The sequence below is a fragment of the Schistocerca gregaria genome, chromosome X (genome assembly GCF_023897955.1).
Source record: "Schistocerca gregaria isolate iqSchGreg1 chromosome X, iqSchGreg1.2, whole genome shotgun sequence".
In the NCBI taxonomy this organism is placed as follows: Eukaryota; Metazoa; Arthropoda; class Insecta; order Orthoptera; family Acrididae; genus Schistocerca; species Schistocerca gregaria.
Genome location: NC_064931.1, coordinates 218015775 through 218035849, shown reverse-complemented (window position 1 = coordinate 218035849; position 20075 = coordinate 218015775). Strand labels below are relative to the sequence as shown.

Sequence of the window (20075 nt, the reverse complement as noted above, 5' to 3'; positions counted from 1 at the left end):
AAAGTTATCGAGTAAAACAGAAGTGATTTCTGGCGTTCCCCAAGGTAGTGTTATAGGCCCTTTGCTGTTCCTTATCTATATAAACGATTTGGGAGACAATCTGAGCAGCCGTCTTAGGTTGTTTGCAGATGACGCTGTCGTTTAGCGACTAATAAAGTCATCAGAAGATCAAAACAAATTGCAAAACCATTAGAAAAGATATCTGAATGGTACGAAAATTGGCAGTTGACCCTAAATAACGAAAAAGGTGAGATCATCCACATGTGTGCTAAAAGGAATTCTTTAAACTTCGGTTACACGATAAATCAGCGTAATCTAAAAGCCGTAAATTCACCTAAACACCTAGATATTACAATTACAAACAACTTAAATTAGATGGAACACATAGAAAACATTGTGGGGAAGGCTAACCAAAGACTGCGTTTATTGACAGGACGCTTAGAAAATGTAGCAGATCTACTAAGGAGACTGTCTACACTACGCTCTTTTAGAATACTGCTGCACGGTGTGGGATCCATACCGGATAGGAATGACGGAGGACATCGAAAAAATTCAAAGAAGGGCAGAGAGTGTCAGAGAAATGATACAGGATTTAGGCTGGACATAATTAAAAGAAAGGCGTTTTTCGTTGCGACGGAATCTTCTCACGAAATTCCAATCACCAACTTTCTCCTCCGATTTCGAAAATAGTTGACATCGACCTACATAGGGAGGAACGATCACCATGATAAAATAAGGGAAATCAGAGCTCGTACGGAAATGTATAGGTGTTTGTTCTTTCCGCGCGCCATATGAGATAGGAATAAAAAAGAATTGTGAAGGTGGTTCGATGAACCCTCTGCCAGGCACTTAAATGTGATTTGCAGAGTATCCATGTGATGTAGATGTAGACAGAATTTCGCCCCTCTTTACAAACGGATACGCTCGTCGTACGTCGCACATTGATTTCTACGGTTATTTCACGCAGCGCTGCTTATCTGTTAGCACTGACTACTCTATGCAAACGCCGCTGCTCTCGGTCTTTAAGTGAAGGCCGTCGGCCACAGCGTTGTCGGTGGTGAGAGGTAATGCCTGAAATATGGTATTCTCGGCACACTCTTGATGCCGTGGATCTCGGAATATCGAAATCCCAAACGAATTCCGTAATGAAATGTCCCATAGATGTAGCTCCAACTACCACTCCGCGTTCAAAGTCCGTCGATATCCGTCGTGCGACCACAATCATGTCGGAAACCTTTTCACATGAATCACCTGATGCAAATGACAGCACCGCCAATGCACGTTGTGAACGCTATACTACAGCCATCAGTATACACACAGTGGCAAAAGTATTCGGACAGTGGGAAGTTTCACAATGAGTACTCGAGAAACAGTGACTATGAAACCCAAACATATTTATTAGCAATATATATGCGTAACAACATTAATTACAAAAGAATTATTGCATTATTTCGTTTCCAAAACATAAATAACAGAAAAATTGACAACAAAAATAAAACATCCTGCACACCCTGCTGCTACAAAAGTATTCGGACACTGTCCAATAAATGTTCATAAGTTGTATGACGAAAATGTCAATACCTTGTGGGTCCACCTTTCATTTTAATACCTCCTCCAGTCTACTAGGCATACTTTCCACGAGTTTTTTCGTGAAATCTGGGCCTATATTTGCCCATTCTTGGCGCAGTTTCTCTTTCAAGGTCTCTTTCGTATAGATGTTGTCCACGCGGAGGGTCCGTTTCAATTTACTCCACAAATGTTCGACTGAGTTAAGGTCTGATGATTGGGGAGGGGGGTGCAATACTTTCAGTCAATTTGAAGAGCAACCACATTTGTACAATATGAGCGGTATGCCTGGGAGTCATTATCCTGATAAAAATGAAAGTTGTTCGCAATACCTAGATGTCGTGCACTCTGCTTCAAGTGACTTCGCAGTATATTCAAATACGCTTCCTTGTTCATCGTATCATCAATGTACACTAAATCACTCACACCACTGCTGGACACGCATCCCCACACCATGATGCTCCCATCTCCAAACTTTACTGTTGGTTTGAGGTTCCTGGGATTCAGTTCTTCATTGGTCTTTCGTCACACGTTTGCCGTTCCGTCGCTTTGCCATAATGTAAATTTACATTCGTCGCAAAATATCACCCGATTCCACCAAGCCTGATCGTATTCGGCGTATTCCCTCACAAACTGCATACATTTCTTCTGGTTCACTGCATTTATGAATGGCTTTCGCCGTGTCACTCGACCATGGTACTGCGATCGTCGTAGTACTCTCCGCACGGTTTCGGGATGAACTTTTACACCAAGGTCTGCCTCCACCTCACTTGCAATTCGTGTGCAGATATTTTCGGATTCTGTTGTACCTTTCGCACAATCACACGTTCATCTCTCTGTGAAAATGTCCGTGGCCATCCTGTACTGCAACGGAATTCCAGTCGATCTTCTTTCTCGAACCGTTTAATAATGTCGTGAACTGTACTTTTCTTTATGTTCACTATTGCGGCAATTTCCTTGCAGGTTTTCCCCTTCGCGTGATGATAAACGACAAGTTGCCTTTGCTCGAACGTAGAACACTTCCCTCTGCGTCCCATCGTCGACCTGCACACGCTCGCGTTACGTGTTTACTAATCATCGCTATCGTCTCGCTGAAATGTCGGACACACAGCAGTCGCTTCACCCTCTGTGCGTCTCGGAATGAACTATTCTCTCACGTTGTTCGCCTTTGTCCGAATACTTTTGTTGCACCTTCCCATGCCGTTTTCAGGAAATATTACGTAACAGATACATGTCCAACAACAATTCTTCGTATTTCACGCTTGTTTCACGTTGCGACATCGTACCCAGAGTCCTAAATACATTACAAAGTGCAATTTCTGTATTTGTTCATGCGGCAAACTGCAAAATTATGCGCCGTTACGTGCTGCCCGAATACTTTTGCCAGTGAGTGTATGTGCGTACCACTATCACATTACTTCTGTCACCTCAATGTGAAATTTGTAAAATTCGCTAAAATGGGGCGATGGATGAATTTGTTATTTCATTTTCCATTCGTTTAGTTGCACGAGTTATGACGAAATCCCATTATCGCTACCGTAATATATGTATTTGCCAGAGTCTAACAATTTTGCCTGGCATCTGAAGTTTATATTTTAAATACGCAAGGATATTAAAGTCGGTATATTTTACGGGAAAACAAATGAGTTGTTTCAAGCAATGGGAACTCCTTATATTGTAAATATGCTGTTTGTTTTCCAGTACTGCTAGAAACTGTTTTAATTTGAGTTCTCTTTCTTTTTCCTGTTCGTAGAGATCAACGGATCACATGTCTTCGCAAAACTACATGGACCGGAAACATAACTGCAGTGATCGTGTGTCGTATTTTAAGACTTCAGAGTGAACTTCTCGGTAGTCAAATAGCAAGAAACGAGAAATAATCGTCGTATAGCAATAACACATTAGTTCAATTAGTGATGTCTTGTTAATGTATTTAGAATCGTGAGAAGAGTGAACTCCACTATCGTGTTGTGACTCAGTATACTTTGTTTAGTCCCTAACATCACAAATAAAAATTTTATTTGCGTGAGTCAAAAATGCGACAGCAGATGGCTTTCGAAGCATCAAAATTTCGCCCCATTTAAACCGGATTGTGGGTGCGGACTGGTTTCTCTCTTCGGTTGGTGTTAATTGAGAGTGTCGGAAGCAATGTCGCGTGCTTCGTGCTGTGGAGAAAGAAAGGCAGCGCGTCATTTATCGCTGTCCATCGTCGACCGCTGTACGAAAGTACGACTGCTGCTGCCCGCTGCCGTCCTCGCACAAGCTGCGCACAGTTAGAGCGGTCGCCCGCGCCGGTACCTTAACGTCAGGTCGAGTGCGCAACCTCGGCCCAGCGTTCGCTCGTGCCAGCTGCTCGGCGAGTCGTGCAGTCGGCGGTAGCGGTCGGCGCGTCCGCGGCTGCGGTGGAGGTGCACGGGGAGGGCGGGGCGAGTGCGCGGATGCGTGCGTGCGACTGCGGGGGCGGCCTGGGCCTGGAGGTGCGGGTGGCGGGCGACGCGTGGCGCCTGGAGGCGGCGGGCGCGCAGTTCGCCATGCTGTCGTTCAGCGTGGAGCCGCACTGGTGCGGGGCGCTGTACTCGCTGTGCGCGCGCCACGAGCGGGCGCTGCCGCTGCCGCACCTCGCCGACGCCTTCGCCTGCTCCGCCGCCGGGCCGCCGGTCGACGTCGACTGGATCGCCGTCGCCGGCACTTTCGGCTTCGAGATTTGCTCGCTCTCCTCCACCTGGGCGCTCGCCTTCGAGGCAGGTGAGCAACATTTTCCTGTCTTGCCACCGTGCCAACCGTCCCCAGGAGACTCGAGTTCGACCGAGGAAGCGGGGACCTCCCCCTCCACACACGCTTTCGCTGATAACGTCGCTGTAACAACGAATCTTACGTCGCTGCAACTGGAGGATCAAACGTCGTAATATAAATATAAACACAGTATAAACAGTCGCTTCATTTTATTTCTCTACAAAGGTTTGGGATGCTTTGCTCCATCATCGGGTGGCAAATCCGGCTTTTAGCTCAGTCAGTGACCCTAGAAAACCAACGATCTTGCATCCGCGGATACCAGGGAGGTGGGGGAGGGGCATAGGGGATTCCCGCCCAAAAATCAAAAACACTGTAGCCGGCCGGTGTGGCCGTGCGGTTCTAGGCTCTTCAGTCTGGAACCGCGTGACCGATACGGTCGCAGGTTCGAATCCTGCCTCGGGCATGGATGTGTGTGATGTCATTAGGATAGTTAGGTTTAAGTAGTTCTAAGTTCTAGGGGACTGATGACCACCGATGTTAAGTCCCATAGTGCTCAGAGCCATTTGAACCATTTTGAAAAACACTGTACTGACCAGTTTTGTAAACAAATTATTATGGTTGCAGAATGAATTTTGACTCTTCAGCGGAGTGTGCACTATTTTGGAACTTCCTGTTAGATCAAATGGTTCAAATGGTTCTGAGCACTATGGGACTTAACTGCTGAGGTCATCAGTCCCCTAGACTTAGAACTACTTAAACCTAACTAACCTAAGGACATCACACACATCTATGCCCGAGGCAGGATTCGAACCTGCGGCCGTAGCGGTCGCGCGGTTCCAGACTGAAGCGCCTAGAACCCTCTGCCATTCCGACCGGCCCTGTTAGATCAATAGTGTGTGCCGAACCGAGACTCCAACCTGGGACCTTTGTCTTTCGCGGGCAAGTGTTCCACCATTTTATTTATTTATTTTTAATTTCTTATCTCTTTAGGTCCTGGCGCCTTCACGTTTGGTCGATTGGGTGGCTTTCTTCACGTAGTTCGTCAAAATGTATAATAACAGTCTAAATAAAGACTGCCCCCCACCAAACAAACGCAGAAGAAACAGAGCCACAGAACACTATCGAATAGACCACTTCATAAGCTTTTCCAATTGAACTATCCAAGCACGACTCACGACCCACACTCACAGCTATACTTCCGCATTTACCTCATCTCCTGACTTCCAAACTTGCTGTAGGAGATGGGGTACTGGCTGAAATAAAGCTGGGAGCGTGGCTCTTGAGTCTTGCTTGAATAGCTCAGTTGATAGAGCACTTGCGAGCGAAAGGTTCGTGTCTCGGTCCGGAACACAGTTTAAATCAATCAGGAAGTTTCAATTATTACCATGATAATAAAACATTTTATATATTTTATTATTATTAAAATCCTAGACATCTGTGGCACATTAAATGTGGATATGACTTTAAGTTATATTTGGGAGGGGTGGGAGGAGGGGGGAAGAAAGAGCCAAAAGAGACCGTGGCCCCTTCACCAGAACTGAACCCTGGATCCAACGCTTATGATGTTGAAATATCTACAATCGCGTACATGTTCGTTGTGTACTTTCCTGGAGAGCACTGCATTTGAGCTCAACACATTCACAGTTTACAACCTTACAAAATAGATTTGTAAACAGGGAATGTGTTATAACCCCAAATGCTATTCCTTACGCGAAAGGACGCAACGCAAACGCACAGATATTTCAGAAAAACTGGATTCCCAGGAGCAGTGTACCTGACCCAACTGATGATGAAGGAAAGCCTTCTAAACGCGTTGGAAATAAAATCTTAAAAATTAGGTGTGTGGTTTTGTTTTTATTTATATGCTAAACAGACAGTCACGGGAACTCCCTACCACGCATATGTATGTGTAAGGAAACATTGCAACTAATCACAATTCTGTCCAACGTCAGAAAACAGTCAATGAACCAGCATCTACCTAGGCATTGTAATATTAATGCGTTCCTCCGGTTTCTATTCTTACAGTACTTAATTTGCTAACGTAAATTGTCTCACACTTCTAGTGTCAAAACTATAGAGATGTTAGAGGTCTCAAACTAGGTTGTTTGGTCTTTGAGGACATGCGATTTGTGGGAGATGGTACGTGGTATAAGGCATATTTTTGTGGCTGACGTTTCGCCCCCTACCGCGGAAGGCTTCATCAGCGGCTGATGAGATGTTGGCAGTTGATTCTCAAATGTAAACTTATAAAAAGGTTAATCGATGTACATCGTACTTATTCAACTCATCGAAAATGGAGAGCTGCATCAGTTACTGCTAACTGTGTTAGTACAGTGTGCACAGATCCCTCCACTCGGGAATTTGCCTTCGAGGCCGGTTAGCAACGTTTTCCTGTGTTGCGGCCGTTCTGACCACCTCTAGGAGCCCCCAGTACAATCGGGGAAGCGAGACCACTCCAAAATGTTCAAATGTGTGTGAATTCCTAACTGCTGAGGTCATCGGTCCCTAGACTTGCACACTCGTTAAACTAACTTATGCTAAGAACAACACACGACGATGCGCGAGGGAGGACTCGAACCTCCGGCGGGAGGCACCGCGCAATCAGTGACAAGACGCCTCTAACCACGCTGCCACTTCGCCAGGCGAGAGCACTCCCCAAACCTAGATTCATTTATGGCCACGTTGCCTTAACAATGGCTCTTACATCGCTGCAGCTAGAGGAAGAAACATGGCAACCAATCACAAATCCATCTGTCGGAAAACACTAAACGAACACGCTCCTTCCTGGGTATTATAATCTTGTAGTGTTTCTCAGGTTTTTGCTCTTAGACATGATCAATTCCTAATTAAGGTTGTTACAAACCTCTAGCTTCATAATTATAAATCGGAAGAAGTTGTATGGAAGGCGAACAGAAGACTGCGTTTTATTGGCAGAACATTTAGAATATATGCCAAATCTACTGAAGTGACAGTCTACACTGCGCTTGTCCTTCTTCTTCTGGAGTATTGCTGCGTGGTACGGGCTCCTCAGCAATTTGGACTGACGGAGGACATCGAAAAAGAAAAACAACAGCTGGTTTTCTGTGATTCCAAACTAGGAGAGTGTGTCACTGATATGATAAGCGAATTGGGACAGATATCACTAAAACAGAGACATTTTTGGTTGCAGTGAGATATTTTCACGAAATTTCAATCACCGCCTCCTGCGAATGCCAAAGTAGTTTTTTGTCTCCCACCTACGTGGGGAGACATGATCATCCTAATGAAATAAAAGAAGTCAGAGCTCGCGCGGAAAGATTTAGGTGTTCATTTTCCCCACATGCTATTTGAGAATGGAATGATCGAGAAATAGCCTGAAAGTGGTTCTATGAACCCTCTGCCAAACATTTAAGTATGAATTGCAGAGTAATCATGTAGCTGTAGATGTAAATGTAGATGTTATGCGTCCTAAACTGAATACTTTGATCCTAGACGGTATCGTATTTCTGATGGTTTGGTATAATTTTGTGGCTGATGTTTCGTCTCCTACCGCGGGAGACATCCTCAGAGGCTTTCGAGAAATAGGTTGTCGATTCTCCAACGTAAACTGCTTTAAATTAGCGAATTACTGTACAATATCTGATCAAAATCAACCGGACACCTCTGTAATGCGGAACTGACTACTAGATGTAATTTTTGAGTTTCTTCAGGCGTATTTGATAATCAAAATATCCACAGGTGTACTGCCGGTCTATAGTGTCCAGCGTTAGACACTATAGACCGGCAATACACCAATGGATATTTTGATGTCTACTAGATGTTACGAGAGGCGAACCCGTCGGTATAAGACGAGGCGAGGACTATTCTACTGTCGGTAGAGGAGCAGTAGCAGCATCATGAGTCGCTCAGGGTGGCCTAGTAATCGGATGTCGCCTCAATAACAAATTCAAGGATATTTCAACCCTTCTAAAAGCTACCCAAGTGGATTGTTTGTAATGTGATGGGTAAGTGGAAACACGAGGGAACAATCATACCTAAACCAATACCAGGCAGGGCTTGTGTGCTGATGGACAGGGGCTGTTGACCGTTATCGATGGTATAGATCTTGAATTAAATTCTCCCTGAGACATTGAAGACTCTGATTTATCTACGATAATGTTGTAAGCTGAAGAAGTGAATTAAATTTTGCGCAGCGACCGGGACTCGAACCCTTGTCTTGTTGCTTACTAGGCAGGTATGCTGACCATTACACCACCACAGCATTATGGTCAACATAGCTGCACGAACTACCCAAGTCGAATACCCTCCCCCAAACTCCAATTCACATCTCCCCTTATATTGCTACTATTACCAGGGCTCTCCGGCATTGGAATAGCACCCCAACATTGGACGTAGTGGGGAAGTGCAGTATTACATGTGATCGTATAGATCTTTAATTAAATGTTCCCTGAGACATTTAAGTCTCTAATTTATCTACGATAACGTTGGAAGCTGAAGAAGTGAATTAAAATTCATGCTGCGGCCGGGACTCGAACCCGGGTCTTCTTTCTTATTTGGCAAATACGCTGACAATTACACCACCACAGCACATATTTAAATTGACTTCTTGAGGTTCCAACGTTATCATAGATAACTTAGAGACTTAAATGTCTCAGGGAAAATTTAATTTAAGATCTATACGATCACATGTAGTACAGCACTTCCCCATTATGTCCAGTTCTGGAGTGCTATTCCAATGTCGGAGAGCCTTGGTAATAGTGAAAATATAAGGAGAGGTGTGAATTGGAGTTTGTGTTGAGGAGGGTATTTGACTTGGGTAGTTCGTGCAGCTCTGTTGACCATAATGCTATGGTGGTGTAATGGTCGGCATATCTGCCTAATAAGCAAGAAGACCCGGGTTCGTGTCCCAGGCGTAGCATAAATCTTAATTCACTTCTTCAACTTCCAACGTTATCGTTATCGATGGTGTTTGTAGTAAACTGAATGAAACCAGCTGAAGTAACTACCCGTGAGTTCCTAAGCGTTATCAGAAGTCCAGTTAGCACAATACCTTTGCGTTGGGAGGTAAAAATACCGGAGTACAGTGGTCGAGGGTCTCCTCTTAAACCACACATTTCTGTAGGCAATGGTAAGCGATGCTTGAGGTGAGTTCCGGAGCGACGCCACTGGACAATGGGTGGGTGGAAGCAACTGATGTGGAGTGATGAATCACGCAATTAAGCTATACGCTGTGGCAATCCGATGGAAGGATTTGGGTTTGGCGAACGCCTGGAGAATATTACCTGCCATCATGTGTAGTGCCGACAGTGAAGTACACAGGAATTGGTGTCACGGTATGGATTGTTTTCTTGGCTAGGATGTGGTCCTCCTATTACTCTTAAGAGAACGCTAAATGTGGAAGGATATGAACAAACTTTAAAACTCTGTCTGCTGTGTACAGTAGAGGAACAGTTCGGAGACATAATTGTTTGTATCAGCATGACAGTGCATCTTATCATAAAGTAGCACCTGTGAGCCAATGATTTGTGGACAATAACATTCCTAAAATGGTGGCATTCCCAGAATCCTGACCTGTTTCCAGTGGAACACTGGGTGAATTATAATATCGATTTCGCTCCAAACTCCAGCTTCCAAGATCACTTCCTTCTCCAGTTTCAGTTCTTGAGGAAGAATTATCTGCCATTTCTCCACAGACATTCATATGCACCATTGAGAGTGCACCACAAGCCGTCCTAAAGGCGAAGGGTGGACACACTCTATATAAATGTTCGCTATAGTGTCCTGATACTTTTTATCTGCTTATGTACAATGTAATTGTTCACCTGACCGAGAATGCCGAACTGCAGCAGTTTCTGCTATTTGAGCATGTACGGTATACACTGATTCTTCAATCTGGGCACTTCCTTCTATACATGTGAGCAACTTTTTCATGTGTTATGGCCGTACCAACGACCGAGACGAGTCTCCAGTCCGATCGAGGAACCGATGACTTTCCCCAACCTATACTCATTCCGTGACCACGTTACCATATCAACGATTCCTACTCCGCTGTATCTGGAGGAAGAAACATTTTAACAGTCACAGTTTGATCTGTCAGTAAACAAATGAGCAACTATCAGCGTTGAATATTGTTATGAATGGCAGCTTTCTCTAAATGCGGGAACGTGTAAGTTAATTCAGATGAATAAGAAAAAGAATCCTGCAATGTTCGAAAAGAGTATTAGTTCACATGTTCAAATGGATGTGAAATCTTATGGGACTTAACTGCTAAAGTTGTCACTCCCTAAGCTTACACACTACTTAACCTAAAGTATCCAAGGACAAACACACACGCCCATGCCCGAGGGAGGACTCGAACCTGCGCCGGGACCAGTCACAGTATTAGTATCCGCCTCCGTAGTCGACTCTTTGGGCCAGTATCCTGGACTAAATTCCAAATATTTCCACAGTTTCATAAAATAAAAAAACTTTGTGATCGCTCTAAGCTTGTTAATACCAGTGCCTAACAATTTTAATCGTATCTTACAGCACTGAGGATGGTCACTAAGTGACCGAAAATCGATTTTGCGGATAACAAAACAAAAAAATACGACCAAGGCTGTTTCTCCTTCCAAGCTGGAAGCGGCTCCATTATGCTATAGAGAACAGCTACGTGGGCAACCATGGGTCCAGTGGAGCTCATGCAAGGCACCATGACGGCCAAGGGGTATCGTACACTGGTTGCAGACCACGAACACCCCTTCGTGACGATTATATTTCCCGACGGTAGTGACATTTTTCAACAGGATAATACGCCATGTCACAAGGCAGGAGTGTGATATAGTGGTTTGAGGAACACAGCGACGAGTTCCAGTTGATGTGCTGGTCTTCCAGTTCGCCAAATGTGAGCCCAATCGCCCACATCTGGGATGTGTTTTGACGTGGCGTCAAAGCTCATCGCCCTCCTGCCTAGAATTTACGGGAATTAGCTGACTTGCGTGTGCAGATGTGGTGCCAGCTCCCTCCAGCGACCTACCAAGTCCTCACTGCCTCTAGGCCACGACGCGTCGCCGCTGTTATCCGTGCCAAAGGTGGACATACCGGATATTAGATAGATAGTCATTATGTTCTGGCTGATCAGTCGATGTCGACGTTAGAACGCAGGTACTGCTTCAAGATGTTCTTGATGATCATAACAAGTATGAAAAGCTATAAAAATTCTAAATAGCAGCTGTTATGGATAAAAAAAATCATGCCATTCATTTTTACTCTAACTGTTGTGGAGCACCACATGCAGGAAATTTGCACCAGATTGGAAGTATTGAGGTTTCATGAACCAGACAGAGCAATTTTACAAATCATTCTCTGATTTACAGAGATTTAGTTAAACCGTAGTTTTCCGCTGTCGGGAACTGCAAACATTTTCGTAATTAACGAGAAAGATTCTGTACCAGGCCGGTGTAAAATACTTTCTCATGTATGGAAGTTTCATGGACCGTCACAATTCACATACTTCCTGAACTTGAATTAAACGTTTCAATCTTTCAACAAGCAAAGTAGGTTGTCTAGGCCATGACTTACGTGATTAAATGCTGGGGTAATAGTATCATTGCATCAGATTCATTTACTTGAGAGCTCCATGACATCATAACGTGGTGACTAATTTAGGAAGAATACATTCTCATCGACATAATTATTTATAAACACTTAGTCAGTATGACTCCACGGGAGTTGTGAATCTATAAAACACTTCATGCACATCAGTAGATGGAGGAAGACATGTAGCGTTTCAGTAACTTACTGATACTGAACGTATTATGAAATCGTTTTAAGATATAAATATCTAAACAAGTGTCAGAATGTCAGGAGATGTAATAAAATTATCAGTTCAAAAAAAGTTGCAAAACAAATTCGGCAAGGGTCAGAAATTGTTCTTTGTGTGGACAAAGTGCACGTTAGTGAGAATCCAATTCGTACTTAGGTTCATAATATTTCAGTGAAACACTCCAACACGTTAAAGATTTTGAATTGGAGCGTTGCATGGAGTTTGCTGTTCAATATACATCACTATCTTCCTTTACCTTTCGTCCTTATAAATTAATGTGCTGTCTGCACCAAGAAGGTAAAAGAAAGACACCTGGGTCAGAACTGACAATAGAAGACAGTCGTGATGATAGCGTGGAATTGCTCAGGAAAAGTACAGGAAAGCCAGTCACAAGTCAGTCTGGGATTTGATTTGATTACGCCCAGTTAACCCCTTAACGGCGCGACCTGTAATGTGATTACCGAACGGGAGCTTGCCCTCACTACGAGACCTATACAACATGACGGACCAACGACACTGTGCCCTCGCAATCAGACGAAGCAAAAATGTTAAGCTCTTCAGCCTTGTTAACAGAGTTACAAACTGCAGCCCATCCCAGTCAATAAAAGTTTCTTCCTTCTTCCATTTCGTCATTTTCTGTTGATGTGTTTTGAGTGAAGCAATATATAAACACACCTTTACGTAAATGAGCAATTATATTCATATTTCTGTATATTTTTCGTGTGTGCTTAGACTGTCGACTGATAAAAATAAAACTGAATGTCAATAATACTGGAGAAGACACAGTGACTCAACCATACATCATTTAATACCGTAAAATGTAGTAACATGTATTCGCTTTTGTTACTTAAAGTTTGTTTTACAAAGTTTTACGGTAATATGTATTTCTAACTGAGCCATAGCGGGTCCAATGTCCGGACCCAAAAGAAAGGTCGGAAATATGAAATTTATTTCGTGACACCTAGTCTGGTGTCATGTCTCCGTTCGCTGACACGTTATTTCCGTGTACAGTTGAACCCGCTCAAGCCATCGCCACACGGGACGAGGCAGCTAACACTGACGTATACGCGGACTGGAAATAGAACGTCACAGGAGACAGTGCTGTCGGCACACGGGACGAGCTGTTTAACGAGATTTTGCGGTATCACCGCTTCCCAGTGACAACTGTCGGCTTTATTTGGCTCGTAAACCACACAGTTTCCGAAAATGGGCTTACGCCAGCTCTGTTAAAACACACATTGGCCAGCCGTTGTGTACGAGCGGTTCTAGGCGCTTCAGTCTGGAACCGCGCGACCGCTACGGTCGCAGGTTCGAATCTTGCCTCGGGCATGGATGTGTGTGATGTGCTCAGATTAGTTAGGTTTAAGTAGTTCGAAGTTCTAGGGGACTGATGACCTCAGATGTTAAATCCCATAGTGCTCAGAAACATTTGAACCATTTTTCCTCCTCTTGTCCATTTGCTAGTCGTGTTGCTCTGTTCGAAATATACGAAAACAAAAGCTTGAACATGTAATAAGCCAAGAAGGCAAGACACATGTCCAGGACAGCCTTACAAAATTGAACAGACTCACTCCTGATAGAGAGCACATTTATATTTACATAACATTTAACTATTACAGAAATTACTTCTAGTAACTTCATATGGAAACGGTGCTTCGTAACGTGGCGCACCTACTCGTACGCAACTCTGAATCTCTGCAATGAGCGACCATACGTATGTTATGGTGTTGTGAACGCTTTAAGCGGTCATATGTTATGAATATGTATTAAATGAATCTTCAACGTCCCGTTGCCTGAAAATGGTGTACTTTCTTAACACGCGAGTTATAACACAAAAATTCTTTAACCACGAATATGAAGTTTCCCCTCATTTCATTATAACAAAGCGTACCAATACGTAGCGTACTTAAGAGTTTCAATATGCTGCTGCTTAGAAACAGCATGTATTCATAGGGTGTAACATAAAACTCATCAAATACGGGCTTCAGCTGAACACGACAAATACAATATGACATCTCGCAAGTTCTGGTTGTGACGCAGAGAGCGTTCTTTCTTCTTATTGGCTCTACTTTACGTAGCACGCTATCGAAATATCACTGAACTTATTTTGCGTTTCACGTGACAAAATGGCTCCTCGACGTGAAATAGCAGGAGGTGACGTCACAAAACTCGCAGAGCGTCACGTCAACTTTTGCTGACTCGCCCCATGTGACGATGGCTTAACTCTAACGATTCCGTATCACGTGAGGCCACACCGTGCCGTTAAGTTGCGCCGCATTGCTAGTTGGTAGCCATCACAGCATGGGACTGTCAGTGTTTGACGAGATGCGCTACCCTCGCCGTCCTTGGCGTTCGTAGAAGCGTGACTGTGCAGTGCACAGCGATGCGGCCCCCATGTACGAGCGAGTCCAGTGGTACTGCAGAGTCACGTCCTGTTCCTGTCACCTCTTGTACCTAATGCAAAACCGTAAAAAAATTGACAATAACAGGTACGTATCCGTAGATTCCACTAATTAAAGCACCACATTTCGATCTTTTCATTCCCCCATAAAATCTGACTCAAAGTTCATATCTGTTGGAGTAACTTATCTTTTAAACATAGAACTGATTGTCCACGGGAACTGTTGTTGCAGTCAGTGACTTCTAAAAAAGAATCTAAGGCCGCTACAGAATTGTTTATTATCGTTCTTTGACATTTTACGACTTAACACGAAAAATAGTCATTGCGGAACGTGAGCATTGTAAAAGCCTCCTTATGCCTAATTTGTTCTAGACTTTCTCTAGAGGAACACCCACATACACACACACACACACACACAGAATAATTTCAGTATTTTGTAATCGTATAACACAGACTGCATTCTATCACGTCAAATTCACTGTTACTTTAACGAAGAAAAAAATTACGAACTCGAAACCAGTAGTGTTCTCAGGCGGGCTGGTATTGGAATTCTAGCTACTGACAGCGGCGAGCAGTTATCTTTGAAATATTACTTTACTTTCATTATCTAGTTTCCGAACCATTTCAGGCTTATCTTAACATGAGCTGTACAGAAGTTCACAAAATCACTGTTACTGCGTGACACTGCGCACTGGAGGTTGCTTCATGCAGTAGCGTAGCTGGTATCAGTGTTTTAATTCCACAGGCAGCTTCCATAGTCTAAATCTAAATCTACATCTACATACATACTCCGCAATCCACCATACGGTAAGTGGCGGAGGGTACCTCGTACCACAACTACCATCTTCTCTCCCTGTTCCACTCCCAAACAGAACGAGGGAAAAATGACTGCCTGTGTGTCTCTGTACGAGCCCTAATCTTACCTTTGTGGTCTTTCCGCGAAACATAAGTTGGCGGCAGTAAAATTGTACTGCAGTCAGCCTCAAATGCTGGTTCTCTAAATTTAGTCAGTAGCGATTCATGAAAAGAACGACTCCTTTCCTCCAGAGAGACCCACCCGAGTTCCTGAAGCATTTCCATAACACTCGCGTGATGATCAAACCTACCAGTAACAAATCTAGCAGCCCGCCTCTGAATTGCTTCTATGTCCTCCCTCAATCCGACCTGATAGGGATCCCAAACGCTCGAGCAGTACTCAAGAATAGGTCGTATTAGTGTTTTATAAGCGGTCTCCTTTACAGATTTTTAGTCACATAGTTACCCACTATGCACTATCTTTGATAATTACTTCTCTTACTATTTCATGTTGTAACGAGAAACTGGCCAGCATCCAACATATGGTATACAAATGACAACATATGCTGCCTGTGGGCGGTAATATTTCATAAGTGACTGGTTGTAACTATTCGTGGTTAGAATTCATTTAATACACATGTTCTCTGACGCGCAGAATGGATAAGATTAACCCTCCCTTGGAAAGGTGGATCCTATACCACCAACACAAAGGTGGGGTGCAGTACACCCCAATGCCTACAACTATCCTGCCTCATTGATTTTCCGTGTAAGACCGCTACTACTTTGTTGTTTTAGGTTTCGTTTCTTTTCCACACTTTATTATAGCTTTAGAACATTTTACAATGAACAAATTATATATCTTGATAACATATTACACTGAAGAGCCAAAGAAACTGGTATAGGTATGCCTATTCAGATACAGAAATACGTAAATAGGCAGAATACAGGGCTGCTGTCGGCAACGCCTATATAAGACAACAAGTATCTGGCTGAGTTGTCAGATCGGTTGCTGCTGCTGCAATGACAGGTTAAGAAGATTTAAGTAAATTTGAACGCGGTGCTATAGTCGGTGCACGAGCAATGGGACACAGCACATCCGATGTAGCGATGAAGTGGGGATTTTCCTGTATGACCATTTCAAGAGTGTACCGTGAATATCAGGAATTCGGTAAAGCATCAGATCTCCGACATCGCTGCGGCCGGAAAAAGAACCTGCAAGAACGGGATCAACGACGACAGAAGAGAATCGTTCAGCGTGACAGAAGTGCAACCCTTCCGCAAGCTGCTGCAAATTTCAGTGCTGGGCCATCAACAAGTGTCAGCGTGCGAACCATTCAACGAAACATCATCGACATGGGCTTTTGGAGCCGAAGGCCCACTCGTGTACCCTTAATGACTGCACGACACAAAGCTCTACACCTTGCCTGGGCCCATCAGACCCACATTGGACTGTAGATCATTGGACTGTTGATGATTAGCAACATGTAGCTCGGTCGGACGATTATCGTTTCAAATTGTATCGAGCGCATGGACGTGTACGGGTATGGAGACAACCTCATGAGTTCATGGACCCTGCATGTCAGCAAGGGACTGTTCAAGCTGGTGGAGGCTCTGTGATGGCGTGGACGTGTGCATTTGGAGTGATATGGGACCCCTGATACATCTAGATACGACTCTGAGAGATGACAGGTACGTAAGAATCCTGTCTGATCACTTGCATCCATTTATGTCCATTGTGCATTCCAACGGACTTGGGCAATTCCAGGAGGACAATGCGACACCCCACAGGTCCAGAATTGCTACAGAGTGGTTCCAGGAGCACTCTTCTGAGTTTAAACACTTCTGCTGCCCACAAAACTCCCCAGACATGAACATTATTGAGCATATCTGGGATGTCTTGCAACGTGCTGCTCAGAAGAGATCTCCATCCCCTCGTACTCTTACGGATTTATGGACAGCCCTGCAGGATTCATGGTGTCAATTCCCTCCAGCACTACTTCAGACATTAGTCGAGTCCGTGACAAGTTGCATTGCGGCACTTCTGCGTGCTCGCGGGGGCCCTACACGATATTAGGCGGGTTTACCAGTTTCTTTGGCTCTTCAGTGTACAATAAACAACATATTTATCTTTATAACAAGTGACAATGAACACATTAGAGCGTACATAATAAATCCAACATACAATAAACGTCCATGTTCAATATCTGTGCCGGTGTTCGTCCTTCAAGACGGCCTTTTAGTCAGTTGGCAGGTGCTTCAGCTTCAGAAACACAGTCGGGACAAACGAAGGTCACATGTTTGGCGAGACAAATGTACTGAGCGCAGGATTTGCATACGTAGTTCGTTTTTCTGCCCTCCTTGCGGCCGCACTAAGGGCTTCCCCGGGAGTCTTTGCATTCCTTGCGTTTCTTGTTGGTCCAGGAGCTTCTTTGATGATGTTCCAAGATCTCGTCCCAACCTTCTGCGGGATTTTTCATCTACTCGGTGACGCTGTACTTTTCGAGGTTCAAATGGTTCAAATGACTGAGCACTATGGGACTCAACTTCTGAGGTCATTAGTCCCCTAGAACTTAGAACTAGTTAAACCTAACTAACCTAAGGACATCACACACATCCGTGCCCGAGGCAGGATTCGAACCTGCGACCGTAGCGGTCTCGCGGTTCCAGACTGCACCGCCTAGAACGGCACGGCCACTTCGGCCGGCCCTTTCCGAGGTAGAAGTTATAACATTTGTTACGGTCGTCGATGCCGTCGTCGGTTGTATCCTCATCTAAGTCAGTATAGTGTTCAGTCTCTGCAATTTGACCATCAGACTCCTCGCCCCCATCATCAACAGGTAGCGGTTCGTGCAGTTGGTGATCCTCCACATTCTCGGCTTGCTCCGCCTTTTCCTCCACGTTTTGCAGTAGCTCCTAGCGCTTTCCGACCCATATGACGACATCAAAAATATAATATAATGTGCATAATTGTAATATACTACAATCAAGTAATTGTAATATATTATAATGCAACAGACGGATACCAGAGACCCAGTTATAAAATTACAATTGTCATTTACATTGGAAAGTAGAAGATTGTTGTATTATGATACAGTATTAGACATGTACAAAGCATCTGTCACTTACGCCTGGAGCAGGCAACAAGCTCGGTAAGGTGGGATGCAGTTAACACCAATAGAGAGAACGAAGATGTTTATCCGTCTAGTTCTAACACACGAATGAGGGAAAAGTTTGGCGCGCACTTGGATAAATACCACTGACAGCTGTTCAGAACCTCAGCAGTGCCCGTCCCTCCATCTCGGTGTTATACATCCCGGATTTCTACCGGTGGGTTAAGGTTGGTAGTCTACCATTCAAACACACAAACACTTTCATGATTTCACTGATTTTCGTGAACGCACAGACAAAACGTAGTCTATATTACAGTCTTCGCCACAAGAATAATTTGCGTGTCCACCACAATTTTATTAAAGCAGCAATGATTAAAATTCATCTCGATATAATTCCAAAATTTTCTCAGGAATACTTAGCTGTCGAGTACCATAGTTGTCAAGGAATATATGGCTACGTGTATTTTATTTTCCTAGATGAAGCTTTTGCCGAACTTCTGATCATTTTTATAGAGTTTTGTTTTAAGTGAGATATAGTCAACTGTTTGGCTTTTATCTTCGTGCTCTTGCCCTTCAGATACTGCTCGTTTTTCATCCTTTTTGTTACATTGAATGTAACTATGTACCTTTACCCATATAGGTATTTATTTATTTCCTACAAAATCTCTTCGTGAAGTGGCCTATACAACCAAGTATAAAATCCCGAGACATGAGGCAAAGTTAAAGTGTGGTTACTTTTTAAATTTAGTATTTGTACATTTTGTTTTCGTTAATATAAAGACTTTGAACGCTGTTTCACCCAGTGCTAAGCTTGAAAGGCTTCCGTAAATCGACCTGCTTCCTTTTGGGACTGGACTACACTGGCACGTAGACCAGCTTGACAAAAACGTTCAACAGTTCGCACCCAGTGTACCATCCCTTCCTCTGTGTGATTACCATCGGTCGCTTGCAGTTACGGCAAAAGAAGAATGGTCGCCGTTGTGTAATGAGGACATTAAATTCAAGGGAACTTGATACTGTGCTATCCAAGAGCCATATACCTCATACTTCATTGCTTCTTAATTCTGGTGTTAAGCGAGCAGAGATGTCACAATTTATACATAAAGAGCAGGCCACGTGGTTATCAACAAAACGTAGACACTGTACAATTCAAGATGACATCCTGTATTTTTTATTACACTGTATAAAATATAAAAGACAAAGGGCGAAAACACTGCACGAAGAACTCAAAATTGTTGATGACTCGTCACTCATATTAGTTCTAAGTACATTACACTATCAAACCTATAAATGTGTTTGGTCATTGTGCTTTTAAGACGTACCTTTAATGATACTTTGTTATAACTTAACATCTGATTGGTTCTCGTAAGTGTGCTCAAATGGCTCTAAGCACTATGCGACTTAACATCTGAGGTCATCAGTCCCCTAAACTTAGAACTACTTAAACCTAACTAACCTAAGGACATCACATACATCCATGCCCGAGGCAGGATTCGAACCTGCGACCGTAGCAGCAGTGCGGTTGCGGACTGAAGCGCCTAGAACCGCTCGGTCACAGCGGCCAGCGTAAGTGTGCAATATTTCTTCCACTACATGTTGTCTTTTTGTTTTTAAAATATCTCTTTGCACTCGCGTTAATACTCAAGCTATTCTTATTTGGACTGGATACGTTTCACTTTATCCAAAG

The 20075-nt window shown here is 43.8% G+C and overlaps 1 protein-coding gene across 2 annotated transcripts in view; it reads left to right on the top strand.

Annotated features, from left to right (window-relative positions):
• Nucleotides 1-20075, top strand: part of LOC126297484 (uncharacterized) — a 338377-nt gene that overhangs the window by 114927 nt on the left and 203375 nt on the right. The window contains exon 2 of one of the 2 annotated variants that reach the window (XM_049988364.1): nt 3320-4311. The exons of the other annotated variant lie outside the window; for it this stretch is intronic. Within the exon in view, the coding sequence (XP_049844321.1) occupies nt 4005-4311 (307 nt within the window). The 5' untranslated portion in view covers nt 3320-4004. The remainder of the gene's footprint in view (nt 1-3319; nt 4312-20075) is intronic. 2 annotated transcript variants of the gene reach the window in all.